Source organism: Phyllostomus hastatus, unplaced genomic scaffold, assembly GCF_019186645.2.
Source record: "Phyllostomus hastatus isolate PE091 unplaced genomic scaffold, TTU_PhHast_1.1 phas_contig_86, whole genome shotgun sequence".
NCBI lineage: Eukaryota > Metazoa > Chordata > Mammalia > Chiroptera > Phyllostomidae > Phyllostomus > Phyllostomus hastatus.
This window is the reverse complement of record NW_025333977.1, coordinates 74,323,077-74,338,158: the sequence shown is the minus strand read 5'-3', so window position 1 is coordinate 74,338,158 and position 15,082 is coordinate 74,323,077. Positions and strand designations below refer to the sequence as shown.

Genomic DNA, 15,082 nt, shown 5'->3' with positions numbered 1-15,082 from the left:
TTATGTACTTTGCAAAAAATGGCTTGAATATGTAATAGTTTAGTAGAAGCCAGCACTTGAAATCTCATAGTTGGTTGGCCATCTGTGGTGGACTGCAAGCCCCTGGAGAGCAGAGGCTGCGCCTTGCTCTTTTCATTGTCAGAGGCTTGCACAGTATGATGCATCCTATGTCACTGAGAAAGTTTTTTTTTTTTTTATGAACAGTGGTGATGCTCTTCCTAACTGTACTTCCTTAAAGCTATGATCCCTAGTATCCATCATCCTGGGTTCATGTTCTAGTTTTGCTGGTTAATTTCAGTGTGCCTTGCATTGGTTATTCAACCCCCTGTGCCTCAGTGACTTGTCTGTGAAACCTTGCTTCTCAGGGCTGAGATTTAATGAGTTCATATATGTAAAGCCATTGGAACAGTGCTGGTACATAGTAATTGTTGTTATTAACATTCATTTTTTATATAGTGTTACTTAAGACTCCTGAAATATTGCTGTACTTCTGAGAATTAAATATCAGTATTTTTGAGATGTTTATGGACATTTCTTTTTCTTTTAAGTACTGTTACCTGTCACTCTTTAACAAGAATTAGACACCAAAACTATATTAGCTTGGCAAGCAATTGGCTGTGTTTTCTAATGTATCGTTATCTATTCATAGTTACGACTTCATTGCATAGCCTCATTAAAGTAATGTACTCAAAAGCCATCTTTTATATTTAAAAGTCAGAGAAAATGCTCATTTAAATGAGCTCACACATCTTATTTTCTGCATATGTAAATTGAAATGGTTAAGTGTCCTCTAAAGTAATAACTAAATAGTACTTGCTTATTCTAAACCAGCTGTACTTGATATTTTGGAACAATAGAGATTTCACATGAGAGCATTTTTCAGCAACTGAAGTTTATTCCTTTAATTCTCAAAATGTTCTTGTTTTTCAGCCATTTTATGGAAATAATTCTGAATTATATGTCACTCTTACCTGACTTTTCAAAATTGGTTATGCAGCTGAGTGAATCAAAGGGCATAAGAAGCCACTACAATCAACATGACATTCTTCTTGAAGCTTACATTTTGCTACAAGATTTAAGGGGAGGTTGTATGAAGAGAGGGGAACCACTGATTTAAATTAAAATCACATATATTTGGATCAGGATGCAAAATTGATAGAAATGGTTAAAGTAAAATATGAAACTTCAAAGAATTATTAGTGTTATGGAGACTAGTAACTAACCTGGAGATTATGTCCTTCTCATAAAAGGTCCTTCAAGGAGAAGCAGCATAGCTCTGTGTAGCTAAGTGTTCTGACACATTAACAGAGCTGTGCCCTTGGGGTTATTCCACTTGTGAGACTGCAACTTATTTAAAGTAGACACTTGGCAATCTTATTGACCCCTTCTCCGTCAAACCTCAAGGAAAAGTCAGCTCTTAATCCAGTTGATATTTCTCCAAGTGTATTTCAGTTTTCCTGTTCATTGATTCTAATTTGTGGTATCTAAAAAAATTTAGAGGTTACTAGTGCAACATGAATGATAATTTATAATAGTAAGCCTCACTTGACACACAAACACATATCCATGTTCTTAATAAAAGTAGAAAGATGCCTGTATTTCCTTCCTACAGGGAGAAGTGCAGCAGAATTCTCCTCTCCCCCAACTTAGAGGACCTTCTGTTGCTGGTGGTTCTTTTGCTTTGTTTTGTTCTGTGTTGTTTTTATACTTTAAGAATTTCAGAGCACTTTTAGAGCTTTTAGAGCAGGAAAATTATGGGAACACACAGAGATTTCTTATCCATCTCCTGTCCCAATGCATACAGAGCCTGCCCCGTTATCAACATCCCCCACCAAAGCAGTACATTAGTTATAATTGATGAACTTATTTTGGCACCTCATTAATGTCCAAAGTTCATAGCTTACGTTAGGGTTCACTTTTGGTGGTGTTCATTCTCTGAGTTTGGACAAATGTTTAGTGATGAATATACATTGTAGTGTCAGGTGGGATATTTTCACTGCTCTAAAAATCTGTGTTCTGCCTGTTCATCTCCCCCACCCCAGTCCCAGCAAACCTCGTCTTATTAATGTCTCCCTAGTTTACCAGAATGTCATATAGTTGGAATTGTACAGTATGTAGCTTTCTCAGATTGGCTTGTTTTACTGAGGAATATGCATTTAAGATTCCTCTATGTATTTTCATGGCTTAATGTGAGTCATTTCATTTTAGTGTTAAATAGTTTCCCATTGCTTGGATGTAGCACACTTTATTTATCCACTTATTACTGAAGGACATCTGGGTTGCTACCAAATTTTGGCAACTAGGAATAAAGCACTGATAAACCTGTGTGCAGTATTTTTGTGTGGATATAAGTTTTAAACGTCTTTGGGTAAATACAAAGGAGTATTACGTGGTAAGGGTATGTTTAGTTTGTAAGAAACCACCAGCTGTCTACTAAAGTATCTGTACTATAATGCATTTCCACTACAAGTGAATAAGTGTTTCTGTTGCTCCACATCCTTGTCAGTATTTGGATTTTGGCCAAAAAGGTGAACTGTGATATCACATTGTTTCAATTTATATTTCCCTCTTGGCATATGATCAGCAGCATCCTTTCATATTTTTATTTGCCATCTCTTTATCGTCAATGAGGTTTCTATTAAGGTCTTTGTCCCATTTTCAATTAATTTTTAGTTCTCTTCTTGTTGAGTTTTAAGAGTTTTTTGTATATTTTGGATAAAAGTCCTTTATCAGATGTGTCTTTTCCAAATTTTTTTTCTAATATGTGGCTTGTCTCTTTTATTCTCTTAATAGTGTCTTTTGACAGCATATGTTTTTAAAACAATTTTTAAAGATTTTATTTTTCTTCCTCCCTTAGGGGAGGGAGGAAGAAAGAGAGGGAGAGAAACATCAATGTGTGTTTGCCTCTCGAGCACCCGCTACTGGGGAACTGGCCCACAACCCAGGCATGTGCCCTGGCTGGGAATAGAACTGGCAACCCTTTGATTTGCAGGCCAGCACTCAACCCACTGAGCCACAACAGCCAGGGCCCAAACAGTCTTGATTACTGTAGATTTGTGGTAAGTCTTGAAGTCAGGTAGTGTCAGTCCTTCAGTTTTGTTCTCCTTCAATATCCTATTAGCTATTCTGGGTCTTTTGTCTCTAGAAACTTTAGAATCAGTTTGACGATATCCACAAAATTACTTACTGGGATTTTGACTGGGATTTCAGTGAATCTATAGATCAAGTTGAGAGAACTTTTCTTTTTCACTTCGAGGTTCTCTCTAAATTCCTATAAATTGAGGGTTCTGGAAATATGACTGCAGATAAGAAGGAATGACTGTATTCTCATATTGCATTCCTCATATGAGCTTTTGTTTGTTATCTCAAATGGAACAATGGTACAGGTACTCCAGAATATATGAACATAAATCATTTATACTTATCCTATAAAATTCATTACATGTGGATCTCTGTGTGTGTGTGTGTAAATGTTCCTGTAGTGAATGCCTTCTAAATAATATTCTGTGTAGGCTATTTTTTAAAGATTTTAGGTCTGTTATGTTCACAAATTAATATAGGAAAAGAACAACAAAGATAATAGTAGAAAAAATACACTTAGAATATTACATTTTTTGATAAAATTCCTTAATTTTCATGCATTTATAGAGCAGTGTTGACCCTCTAACAGCCCTTCTCATCATTCTTATAATGCACATCTCTCTCTTGCTCAGATATGAGAATTCATTAAGTGAAACTCTTGTTAGAAATATTATAATATTGACTTTGGTTATCTCCAGGATTGTCAGAAATCTCATCTTTTTACTAATTGGAGAGTTTCCTCTTGTCCTGTTTTCATTAATAGCCTGGCTGGTTTGAGGTTTCTTACCAAATGTTTTCCCATTTTCATAATAATGGATCTTATTAAAGCTTTTATAAAATCAGTCCTTAAAAGGTATGGATAAATGAAGAGTGACTAAACTAGAATGAATCCCTGATTATTATTGGTAATTGCTGAGTATGCCAAGACAGGCTTTTGACTACTTTACTTTTTGGACCTTTTCTTTCAGAATTTTCTGTTAAAATTACAAATTTGGATCCCTCTATTCATCTTGGTAGTCATTAGTGTCCTATTCTAAATGCGAAATAATTATGTAAATTTTTCAGAGAAATGAAGAATAGTATTTATGCATTTCAGGAAGCAAAGGCCTGGGGATACTTGGTATGTAGACAGAAAGGAATCAAATGTAGTCTTTAAAATGTCTAGAGCACCAGGATTCCAATTTGTTAAAGACATATTCATCAGCTACCAGTACCAAGGAACTTATGAGAAATTATTAGAAAAGTATGCTGGTGTGCTGATAATACAGGTGTCTGGCTTTTGCATTTTGATAGGATTTGAATTGAAAAAAAGCCAATTTAAAGTTCTGAAAGCAAGTATAATACTGGAGAAAAGTGAATATTACCTAAAATCAGGGTAAAGGATTAGAATTATACAAATCAGCTATTCTGTGACTTGAAAGCAAGGTTCCATTCTTTGCAACTCTTGCAGTTACCTTTACATATAAATGAATTTTAATATTGTGCAATAAATTATGTCCACATCCTATTTCCTATATTTTACTAGTTAACTTTTGTATAGCTTTTTATTTTGTTATCCTAACTTAATAAAGTAGATAGATAGAAAAGAATAACAAAGAAAGGAATTCATTTAAGGCAGTGGCAAAAAGGACTGGATCCTTTTAAGAATCCCTTGATTAAAGACTTTATTATAATAATTAAATTTTACTTATTCATTAGCAGATTGAAACCAGAAGAACAGAAGTAAAAGCTCTACCATAAAATAATTAGAAAATAAATTAAACTGAGGAAAACATATTTGTGGCAATTATAACAGAGAGAGGTTCACTATCCTAATATATAAAGAGCTCATTCATGTCAATGAGAGGTAAATAAAATAATATGATAGATAGTGGGAAAAAGAACATAAAATGCTAGTAAATGAGAGGAAATACATGTGGCAAATAAAAATTGTAATGTTTTCTAATTATTTGTTAAATTCAAATTTAACCATCACTGTGGGCCATTAAAATATCAACCAAGTATCAAGTAAACAAATTTAAAACTAAATGTACCCTATATGCTTCTGAGGATTGTGCAGTAGTAACAATCACTGGTAAATAAATTGGCTTTACTGTCAGAATATCAAAAGGGTCTTATGAATATTCCTAATCTTTTACCTAGTTATGAGTTTATTTTCCAATGCTCAAAATTTTCTAGGATTTTTTCTTTTAAAAAATGAAATGTATATGATCAAAGATTTCTTTATGTTACCACTTTGTAATTAAGAAAAATTGAAAACAGCATTAGTGTTCATAGCAATGGTATAGTTATGTAAATATTGATATATTCATATAATTCACCCTGTAAAGTTATATTTATGAAGAATGTTCAGATTCTGTTGGTATAATGTTAACCAATGTACAGTAGAATTAAAAACATATATGTGCTTAGGAACCATCACCAATGGGGTGTACATGTTTTCAAAACATGTATATATTTTTCTGTAATTCCAAAATTTTATGCAGTGAAATTATGTTCATAATAATGAGGAGCAAAAAATGAAATGGAAACACAATTGAAAAGATAGGAGTGCCCAAACCAGTAAAACGTATTTATTATGGTAAAAAGTTTGACAACATACATCCCCCTAAACTCATGAATCTACTCTTACCCTTAAACTACTCCTACTATTAGTTGTTATTTCTATATTTAAGACAGCCATTAGATTAGTAGGCAAAAATAAAAATATTAAATTCAATTTTAGACTTTTGTGGTGATGGCCAGTGTTAATAGCAAATAATCAGCATTTCTGTTTGACTATTGAATGTATTATAAGAATTTAGCCTAGAAATATCTGTATAGGTATTTGATTTTTATCACTATTGCTTTGTTTATGCTTGATAGTGAAAAAACTTGTGGAAGACAAAAAAAAGGAGGAGGGTGAGAACATTTTGTTTAAAGATAACTTTAATAGAGTTCTGATAGCGAGAATGAGCAAGCTTTGACTAGAGATAAATAGATCGTACATGCCACTCCTATTGAGAGTCAATTTCAAGTAGTCAATATTCCTAACTATATCATCCAAATAAAAATTAAATGTTTTATAGAAGCTTTTATTTTATCATACTTTATTTAATTTTATTAACCCATAAAGCCTCCAGAAAATGGATTAACCTTATCTATAATCTATAGGGAACAATAGCAACAGGTGGTGATTTGTATAGGACTACATAGCATTTTAAAGTTCTGGCCAAAAATAGTAAATATGTGTATGTGAATTAATCATGTGGTTTTCTCTAAAAAAAGAAAAACCTAAATCTTTATAATCAGTTGGCCTGAAAACTTTATTTTGACAGACACACTTGAAATTCACATTCCAATCAAGTAAATCTCTATTAACAAAATACTTACCTGTTATTTCTCAAGACTTAAATGCTTTCTTATTCTTCTATTCAAGATATTTTATGTGCATGTCTTAAATATGTATTTTTATACAGAATAGAAGTGGCAGTGATTATGTGGGTTACTGGACAAATCAGTAAGTGGTGATTAAGTTAGCACAGTTCAGACTTAGAATGTAAGCCTGAAGATTGGTTCCAGTATTGTTTGTTGTTGTTTTCACCGAACAAACTCCCTATATGACGTGCCAGAAGTAGAGAAAAGTAAATGACCCAAGTGACTTTGGGATGAATATTGGATCTATGGAAGAAGGCAGAGTGAAGGGCTGAGGGGAGTGTCTATTGAATCCATGTAGAAATAGTATAAATCAGTAGACTAAAGATGACTGGACATATCCCTTCATCACATCTTGGCTTTAGAGACATTCGTTGTACCCAGTGACACCCTATAATGGGGATATTCTGATGTCTAGAAGTTAAAGTCCTTTAAAAGACCATTAAATATTCAAATATTAGATAAAGACAGAGGTGTAGTTTAAAGAAGAAATAACTTGGATCTATATTAAATCAGTCTATTTTGTTTTAATTTCTTTTCAGAAGGGAAAAATGGCTAAATGTTTCTCCTCTTCTATAAGTTGAACTGATAAGTTTTTTTATTTATCTTTATTATATTTCTTCCATTATCATGTAGTCCCCTTATAGCCCCCTACCCGCAGCAATCACCACACTATTGTCCATGTCCATGAGTCCTTTTTCCTTTGTCTCAATCCCTCTGCCACCTAACCTCCCCATCTGAGCTGTCATCCTGCTCTCTATCTATGAGTCCATCCCCATTTTCCTTGTTCAGTTTGTTCCACATATGAGTGAAATCATATGGTATTTGTCTTTCTCTGACTGGTATATTTCACTTAGCATAATTTTCTCCAGGTCCATTCATATGGGATTGCAAAGGGTAAAATTTTCTCCTTTCTTACGGCCAAGTAGTATTCCATTGTGTAAATGTCCCATAGCTGTTTTATCCACTCATCTACTGATGGGCACTTGGACTGCTTCCATATCTTGGCGATTGAAAATAATGCTGCGATGAGCATAGTAGTGCTTATGTTCTTTCAGATTAGTGTTTTGGGTTTCTTTGGGCATATTCCCAGAAGTAGGACAGCTGGGTCAAAAGGCAGATCCATTTTTAATTTCTTGAGGTGTTTCCACACTGCTTTCCACAGTGGCTGCACCAGTTTGCATTCCTATGAACAATGCACAGGGGTTCCCCTTTCTCCACATCCCCACCAGCACTTTGCTGATTTATTGATGATAACCATTCTGACTGGTGTGAAATGATATCTCATTGTGGTTTTAATTTGCATTTCTCTGTTGATCAGTGATGTTGAGCATCTTTTCATATGTCTTGTTGGCCATCTGTATGTACTCTTTGGAGAAGTGTCTATTTAGGTCTTTTGCCCATTCTTTAATTGGGTTGTTTGGTTTTTTGGTGTTGAGTTTTGTAAGTACTATATAAATTTTGGATACTAACCCCTTGCCAGATGCATCAGCAAATATGTTCTCCCATTCTGTGGGTTGTCTTTTTATTTTGATGATGATTTCTTTTGCTGTGCAGAAACGTTTTAGTTTGATGTAGGCCCACTTGTTTATTTTTTTCTTTTGTTTCCCTTGCCTGGGAAGATATATCCAATAAAATATTGCTACAAGCATTGTCCAAAATTTTGTTGCCTATGTTTTCTTCTAAGATTTTTATGGTTTGGGGTCTAATATTTAAGTCTTTGATCCATTTTTGAATTTATTCTTATGTGTGGTATAAGAAGATGGTTTGGTTTTATTTTTCTGTACTTATCTCTCTGATTTTCCCAACACCGGTTTTGAATAACTACCTTTAACCCATTGTATGTGCTTGCTTCCTCTGTTGAATATTAATTGACTATAAAGCTGTGAGTTTATTCCTAGACTCTCTATTCTGTTTCATTAATCTATGTGTCTGTTTTTATGCTAGTACCATGCTGATTTGATTACTATGCCTTTATAATATTGTTTGCTATTAGGTAGTGTGATTCCTCCAACTTTATACTTCTTTCTCAGGATCACTGTTGCTATGTGGGGACTTTTGTGGTTCCATATAAATTTTTGAAATATTTGTTCTAGCTCTATGAATTACGTCTTTGGAATCTTGATAGGAATTGCATTGAATCTATAGATTGCTTTGGGTAGTATGGACATTTTAATTAATTTAATTCTTCCTATCCATGAACACGGTTTGTGCTTCAACTTATTTTTATCTTCTTCATTCTTCAGTGTCTTACAGTTTTCCAAGTACAGGTCTTTTACGTACTTGTCTAGGTTTATTCTCAGGTATTTTATTCTTTCTGTACAAATTGTGAATAGGATTGTTTTCTTAATCTCCTTTTCTGTTAGTTTGTTATTGGCATACAAAAGAGCAACTGATTTCTAGATACAGAAAGTTAATATAAATTTGTATCCTGCTACTTTGCTGAATTTATTTATCAGTTCTAGTAGTTTCTTGGTGGAATCTCTATGTACAGTATCATGTCATCTGCAAATAATGACAGTCTTACTTCTTTCTTTACAATGTGGATGCCTTTTATATTTTCTCCTTATATGATTGATATGGCTAGAACTTCCAGTACTATGTTAAATAGGAGAGGTGAAAGCAGACATCCCTGCCTTGCTCCCAATCCTAAGGGGAACACGTGTAGTTTTTGCACATAGAGTATGATGCTGGCAGTGGGTTTGTCATATATGGCCTTTTTTGTGTTTAGGTATGTTCCCTCTATTCCCACTTTGCTAACAGTTTTTATCATAAATGGATGCTGGATTTTATCAAATTTTTTTCTGTATCTATTGATCTGATCATGTGGTTTTCAACCTTCATTTTTTTTAATGTGGTGAATCACATATATTGATTTACAAATGTTGTACAACTTGCATTCCCAGAATAAATCCCACTTGATCATGGTGTATTATCTCTTTGATGCATCACTGTATTCTGTTTGCTAATATTCTGTTGAGGATTTTAGTGTCTATGCTCATCAGGGATATTGGTCTTGATTCTCTTTCTTTGTAGTGTCTCTATCTGTTTTTTGAATTGGGATAATGCTGGCCCATTAAACGAGTTTGGGAGCCTTCTCTCCTCTTGAATTTTAAGAACTAGTTTGAGAAGAGGCGTTAGTTCTTCTCAGAATGTTTGGTAAAATTCACCTGTGAAGCTATCCAGTTCAGGGCTTTTGTTGGGAGCCTCTTGATAACTGCTTCAATTTCACTAGATCTAATCTGTCCATTCAGATTATCTGATTCTTCCTGATTCAGTTTTGGAAGAATGTATGTTTCTAGGAATCTATGCATTGTGTCCAGGTTGTTGCCATATAGTTATTCATAATATTTCCTCCTTAAAAAAGATTTTATTTATTTATTTTTAGAGAGAGGAGGGAGGGAGAAAGAGAGGGAGAAAAACATCAATGTGTGGTTGCTTGTCATGTGCTTCCCCAACTGGGGACCTGGCCTGAAACCCAGTCATGTGCCCTGACTGAGAATCGAACCGGCGACCATTTGGTTCTAAGGCCACACTCAATCCACTGGGCCGTACCAGCCAGGGCAGTTATTCATAATATTTTCTTACAGTCCTTTGTATTTCTTTAGTGTCAGTTGTTATTTTTCCTCTTTCACTTGATTTTATTTATTTGGGTCCTCTCTCTTTTCTTGATGAGTCTGGTTAAAGGTTTGTCCGTCTTTTTCAAATTTTTAAATAACTAGCTCTTGGATTCATTGTTTTTTTTTTGTATCTTTTTTAGATTCTATATTTCACTTACTCCTGTTCTGATCTTTATTATTTTCTTCCTTCTACTCACTTTGGGCTTTGTTCATTGTTTTATTTCAAGTTCCTTTAAGTGTAAAGTTAGATCGTTCATTTGATTTTTTTCTTGTTTTTGAGATAGGCCTATAATGCTATGAATTTCCCTCTTAGGGTTGCTTTCCCCGTGTCTCACAGATTTTGGATTGTTGTGTCCTCATTTTCATTTGTTTCAAGGTATGTTTTGATTTTTTTCCTTGATCTCATTAACTAATAAATTTGATGTCATTAATTTTTAAGTCACATCTAGAAATTTAGTTATAAGCTAAAGTGTAAAACATTGCATTGGGCTTTTTTCCTCCTTAGATTTTCAAGTAGGAAGGAAATAAAAATGCTAATTATTCAAATAAATTAAAAATGACCTTTATATGACCATTTAATAAAAAATGTTTACAAATGTCCATAGTTATCATTGAATATAACCAGCAATAAAATTTAATGCAAATATTCAGTGTTCTAATTGCAGAATTGTTCATAGAGATAGCAAAATGTTGGACCAAACAAAACTAACATGTTATCATCTATAGGGCATTGTTAAATCATCTATACTTATATGGGAACTTTATTATAATTTAAGAGAACTTGGAAAAATAAATAAGTTATGGTGAATTTAATCTACATTATTAATAAAGATAAAATGTTTTTGTTCCTTTATATACAAATATATCCTCCATAAAATTCTTCTACCTAAGCCAACTTATAGATAGTATAATGCTTCAAAATGAATTAGTTCTTCAGAAGAACAGTCTATAATCACCTTGAGAATACAGTTTGAATTGTGCTAAACAAGGGCTGCTTCCAATTATATTCACAAAACTGTGAGACAGTGTGCTTGTTGGGAAATATGTGGAAATTCAAGGTTATTGCTGCATCACACGCATCAGTTTGGATATCTGTCTTGATGACTTTCACTGTACCCTTTCAAAGTCTGATAATTCACCCATTTTAAATAAAATCCACCCCATTATTTATATGTACTAGGAATTTGGTAACTGCTTAAATACTATCAATTAAAGTGGAAGTCAAGTTCTGATGGCAGTGGGCTGTTGGCTCTGTCAGAGGTCCCCTTCCTGTTACAGGTAATGAGGGAAGCAGGAAGATAGTTTTGGAATAAAAGTGCTTGGAGAATAGGTCTTGTTCAGCAGTCCTTGCAGTGTGTGCACCTAGAACCAAAAAAGTTCTCTGCAAGTACCTAAATTAATGAAGTGCTATACTGTGTGTGTGTGTGTGTGTGTGTGTGTGTGTGTGTGTGTGTGTGTGTATTTTGCTTGGGGTAGAAATAAACTACTTGGGGTAGAAATTATGTGAATAGCTTTACTTCTTGAGTCTTTTTTAAAGAATAATAAGCAGATTAACAAAGTATTTTTATCAGTTAAATTTTGCTAGCTCTCAGGGAATGTAATTTACCCTGAAGAGAATGGTGGAGAATTAGATGCCCTGTGACATTTCCTGATTTGAATTGCTGGGATACTGTGGTGCAAACCTATAGCTTTACATCAGGAATTCTTTTTCTTTTCGCAATGATCATTTTTGGATAGATTGCATTCCATAAGGTTAAAATCATGACCATGTAAGGAAGCCCCCATAACTTTATGGGGGGGGATTGCTATTTTGTTAAGAGTCACTAACTGCATTAAAATCAGTTTATTACTATAGAGTTTCTACTTTTTCTCTTTCAACTTAGTAACAACTGAAAATATTTTGTCTTACCACAGGTAAGAGATATAAAAAGCATTATGAAATTACTACAGAGAAAAAGTTCTTAAAATTGTCAGAAAGTTATATCTGAATATACTGACCTATTTTAAATTAGTTGATCAGTTGAGAGACAAACACCTGAAAGTTTAGCAATGTCATGACAATATTTCAGCATATCTGAGGTATGGTCTAAAAGCTTCTGTTTAGCCACTTAAATTTATTTCAGAAAGGACTCATGGACAACAATGTAGTGATTGTGTGTGTTTGTGTGGGGAGTATAAAGGGGATAAATGGTAATGGAAAAATACAATTTAAAAAAACCTTTACAAGGGGAGCATAACTCCCTACTCTTTAAGTGTGGGCTGTGCATAAAGACTTCCTTGCAAAGAGTACAGTAGGGAAAGGGGAAAAAAAAGAAGGTAACTTTACAATTTATAGTGAAGAAAAGAAACCGCGACAGTTACTATATAGCCAGGTAATCAAGGTCAACATCAACAGTAAATCATATTGATAGTGTGGACCCATGACATTAAGTGGTTAAAATGTTCCTTTACCTCTGTCATCTTCCTTCTAAAAATCAACAACCCCTGTCTAAACATGAGGAAAAAATCAGATGAAATCCAATGTCAGTTAATTAGAAAAAAATGTTTAAGTGTAACTGAGTGTCAGTGGGAACACAGATCTGTTGTCCCATCTCAGTTAGATAAAGACAGAGTGGCTAAATCTTTCTCACCATCGTTAGAGTTGGAATTCTGTTCTCAGTTGTTGACATTGACTACTCTTATAAAGGTGAGAAATGGCTTGAAAACAAACTTAAAACTCTTCAGAAGTACTAATGCTGGGAAACAGGAATATCCAGTCATGCTAGATTGATGAAGTGGGTGTAAAAATTATGCCTCAATCTCCTAAAAGCTAGTAACGGCCTAGAAAAGGAAACTGCCTAATATTTCAGAATAGAATGTTAATGAAATAGAGAGGCTACTTGATTAATTAGTATGTCTTTTATACCAAGAAGCAATCAGGTTAGTTCACAATTAAAAAAATACAAAACCTTATAAAGTGGAAGCATTATAGACAAGGTCTGTCCAGAAGGTATCCAGCCATGTAGTAAAGTAGAGACATTTATTGAGGAAGATACAAGATATAAAAATCATTGTATACAGGACAATGACACCTCAGTCCTCTTCAAAGTAGGTATCTTAGGACTTCACACAATTCTCCCAGTCTCCATTAGCTAGCTGACCTGTCGTACTCTCCTGAATCTCATTGATGGTCTGAAATCTCTTCCCTTTTAAGCTGATTTTAGTTTTGTAAAAAGGTAGAGTTTCAGGGCACCAAATCTGGACTATAGTGGGGCTGAGTCACCTGGGTGATTTGATGTTTTGCCAAAAACTGCACAAGATGTGATACGTGAATGGGTGCATTATCGTGACGAGGCTGCCAATCACCAGTTGCCCCCAGCTGCAGCCTTCTAAATCATCCAAATAGAAATAGTCTCCACAGAAGAATGTTCAAGATTAATGCAAAATTTGATGCAGATTCATTGCTCTGTTCACTCAGTCATTTTGAAAATGACAGCCACACAGTGCACATGTACCCTCAGCAGTGTCTACTGCTGCCACTGACTAGTACAATGAAGTTGTCATTGTTCACACATGTGCGTTTCAGTCTCCTTGGCTGCCAGGTTACCTCAGTGTCACGCAGACCATCTTGTTATATGAACAATGGCTAGACTTTTTTCGGACAGATCATATAATACGTAGAAGTAGAAGTACCGTATTTTTGCCATGTATAATGCACACTTTTGCCCAAATTTTTGAGGGAAGAATATAAGGATGCCTTTATACATAGGTATAATGATTACATCCCATGGGTATAATAATGAGTTTAATGATCCCATGTGTAATGCACATGAAAACATGGGTGTGCAGCGTATATGGGAGTGCATTATACATGACAAAATACAATATTTGTTATTGGCTTTTTGATGCTATCTACCAGGCAAAGTGGGAAACTTGTAGTAGCATAGAAATATATCAGTTTTTTAGCAGAAGCATAGACATTTCTAGATTTAGTTCATTGATTTAAAGTAAAAACCATTTAACAGAGAATTGTTTTTCTACATGAAGTTTTGGGAAGAAAGTGTTCGGGCTCAAACCAGTTTACTCTAAATAAACATTTTTTTAACCTTACCTCATTTAATTGGTTTGTAGAAAACTAGACTGTACACTGGATGCACACATATTTTATATGGAGCAAAATGGTTTCTTACTTCTAGACTGTGCTATAAATCAAAGAGGGAAGAACAGGTAACCAAGAACAATGTGTATTGCTGCACTGAGTGTTTTTGGTTTCCTGATGAAGTAAGTGAAGACAGGTTTCTGGAACAGTGTCTGCACTTGGTGGTTTTTACACTACACTTTTGCTGTTCTTTTCTCTAAGGCCCTTTCTGCAGTATGTAGGAGAAAATTATCCATTTATTTTTTACATAATACTACCTTTCAGGGACAATGTGAGCTCTTCCCATTTATTAGTCGGATTTAACTAAGTAAGTTTATTTCAACAGATGCTCAATGGCAGACACTTTCTCAAAACCAAATGTCTTCTTATGAAAGGCATTCACTTAAAACATTTTTTACAAAGCATCTTTATCTTTTTTTATTCTAGTGCACTGACAGACAGAATTCACCAGTCACCTCACCAGGGTCATCTCCCCTTGCACAGAGAAGAAAGCCACAAGCGGACCCTCTCCAGATCCCACACTTAAGCCTGCCTCCCGTGCCTCCTCGCCTGGATCTGATTCAGAAAGGCATAGTTCGGTCTCCGTGTGGCAGCCCCACTGGGTCACCAAAGGTGAATTGACTTACTAGAAACAGATAGTGATTTTATATGACAGCATTGATTGCTCAGGTTCTTTTAAATTTCACTTGTCAAATTTCTTGTGCTCTTAATAGTTACTGAGCAACTTTGATGGCTTTCTCATTCTGTTTATGGTGAGCCCCCTGTTATATTCCTTGCTTCTTATTATAAAAGTTCCATAATTTCAAAGACAGCACATGTCTGTAATGGC

General features: G+C 34.5%; 1 protein-coding gene across 11 annotated transcripts in view; it reads left to right on the top strand.

The window, feature by feature from the left end:
• CBLB (Cbl proto-oncogene B) overlaps positions 1–15,082 on the top strand; it is a 214,548-nt gene that overhangs the window by 142,585 nt on the left and 56,881 nt on the right. For 7 of the 11 annotated variants that reach the window (XM_045851235.1, XM_045851236.1, XM_045851242.1 and 4 more), the window contains exons 11-12: positions 10,429–10,491; positions 14,680–14,865. In XM_045851235.1, the coding sequence (XP_045707191.1) occupies positions 10,429–10,491; positions 14,680–14,865 (249 nt within the window). The remainder of the gene's footprint in view (positions 1–10,428; positions 10,492–14,679; positions 14,866–15,082) is intronic. The other 4 variants (XM_045851243.1, XM_045851244.1, XM_045851241.1 and 1 more) reach the window with 1 other exon arrangement.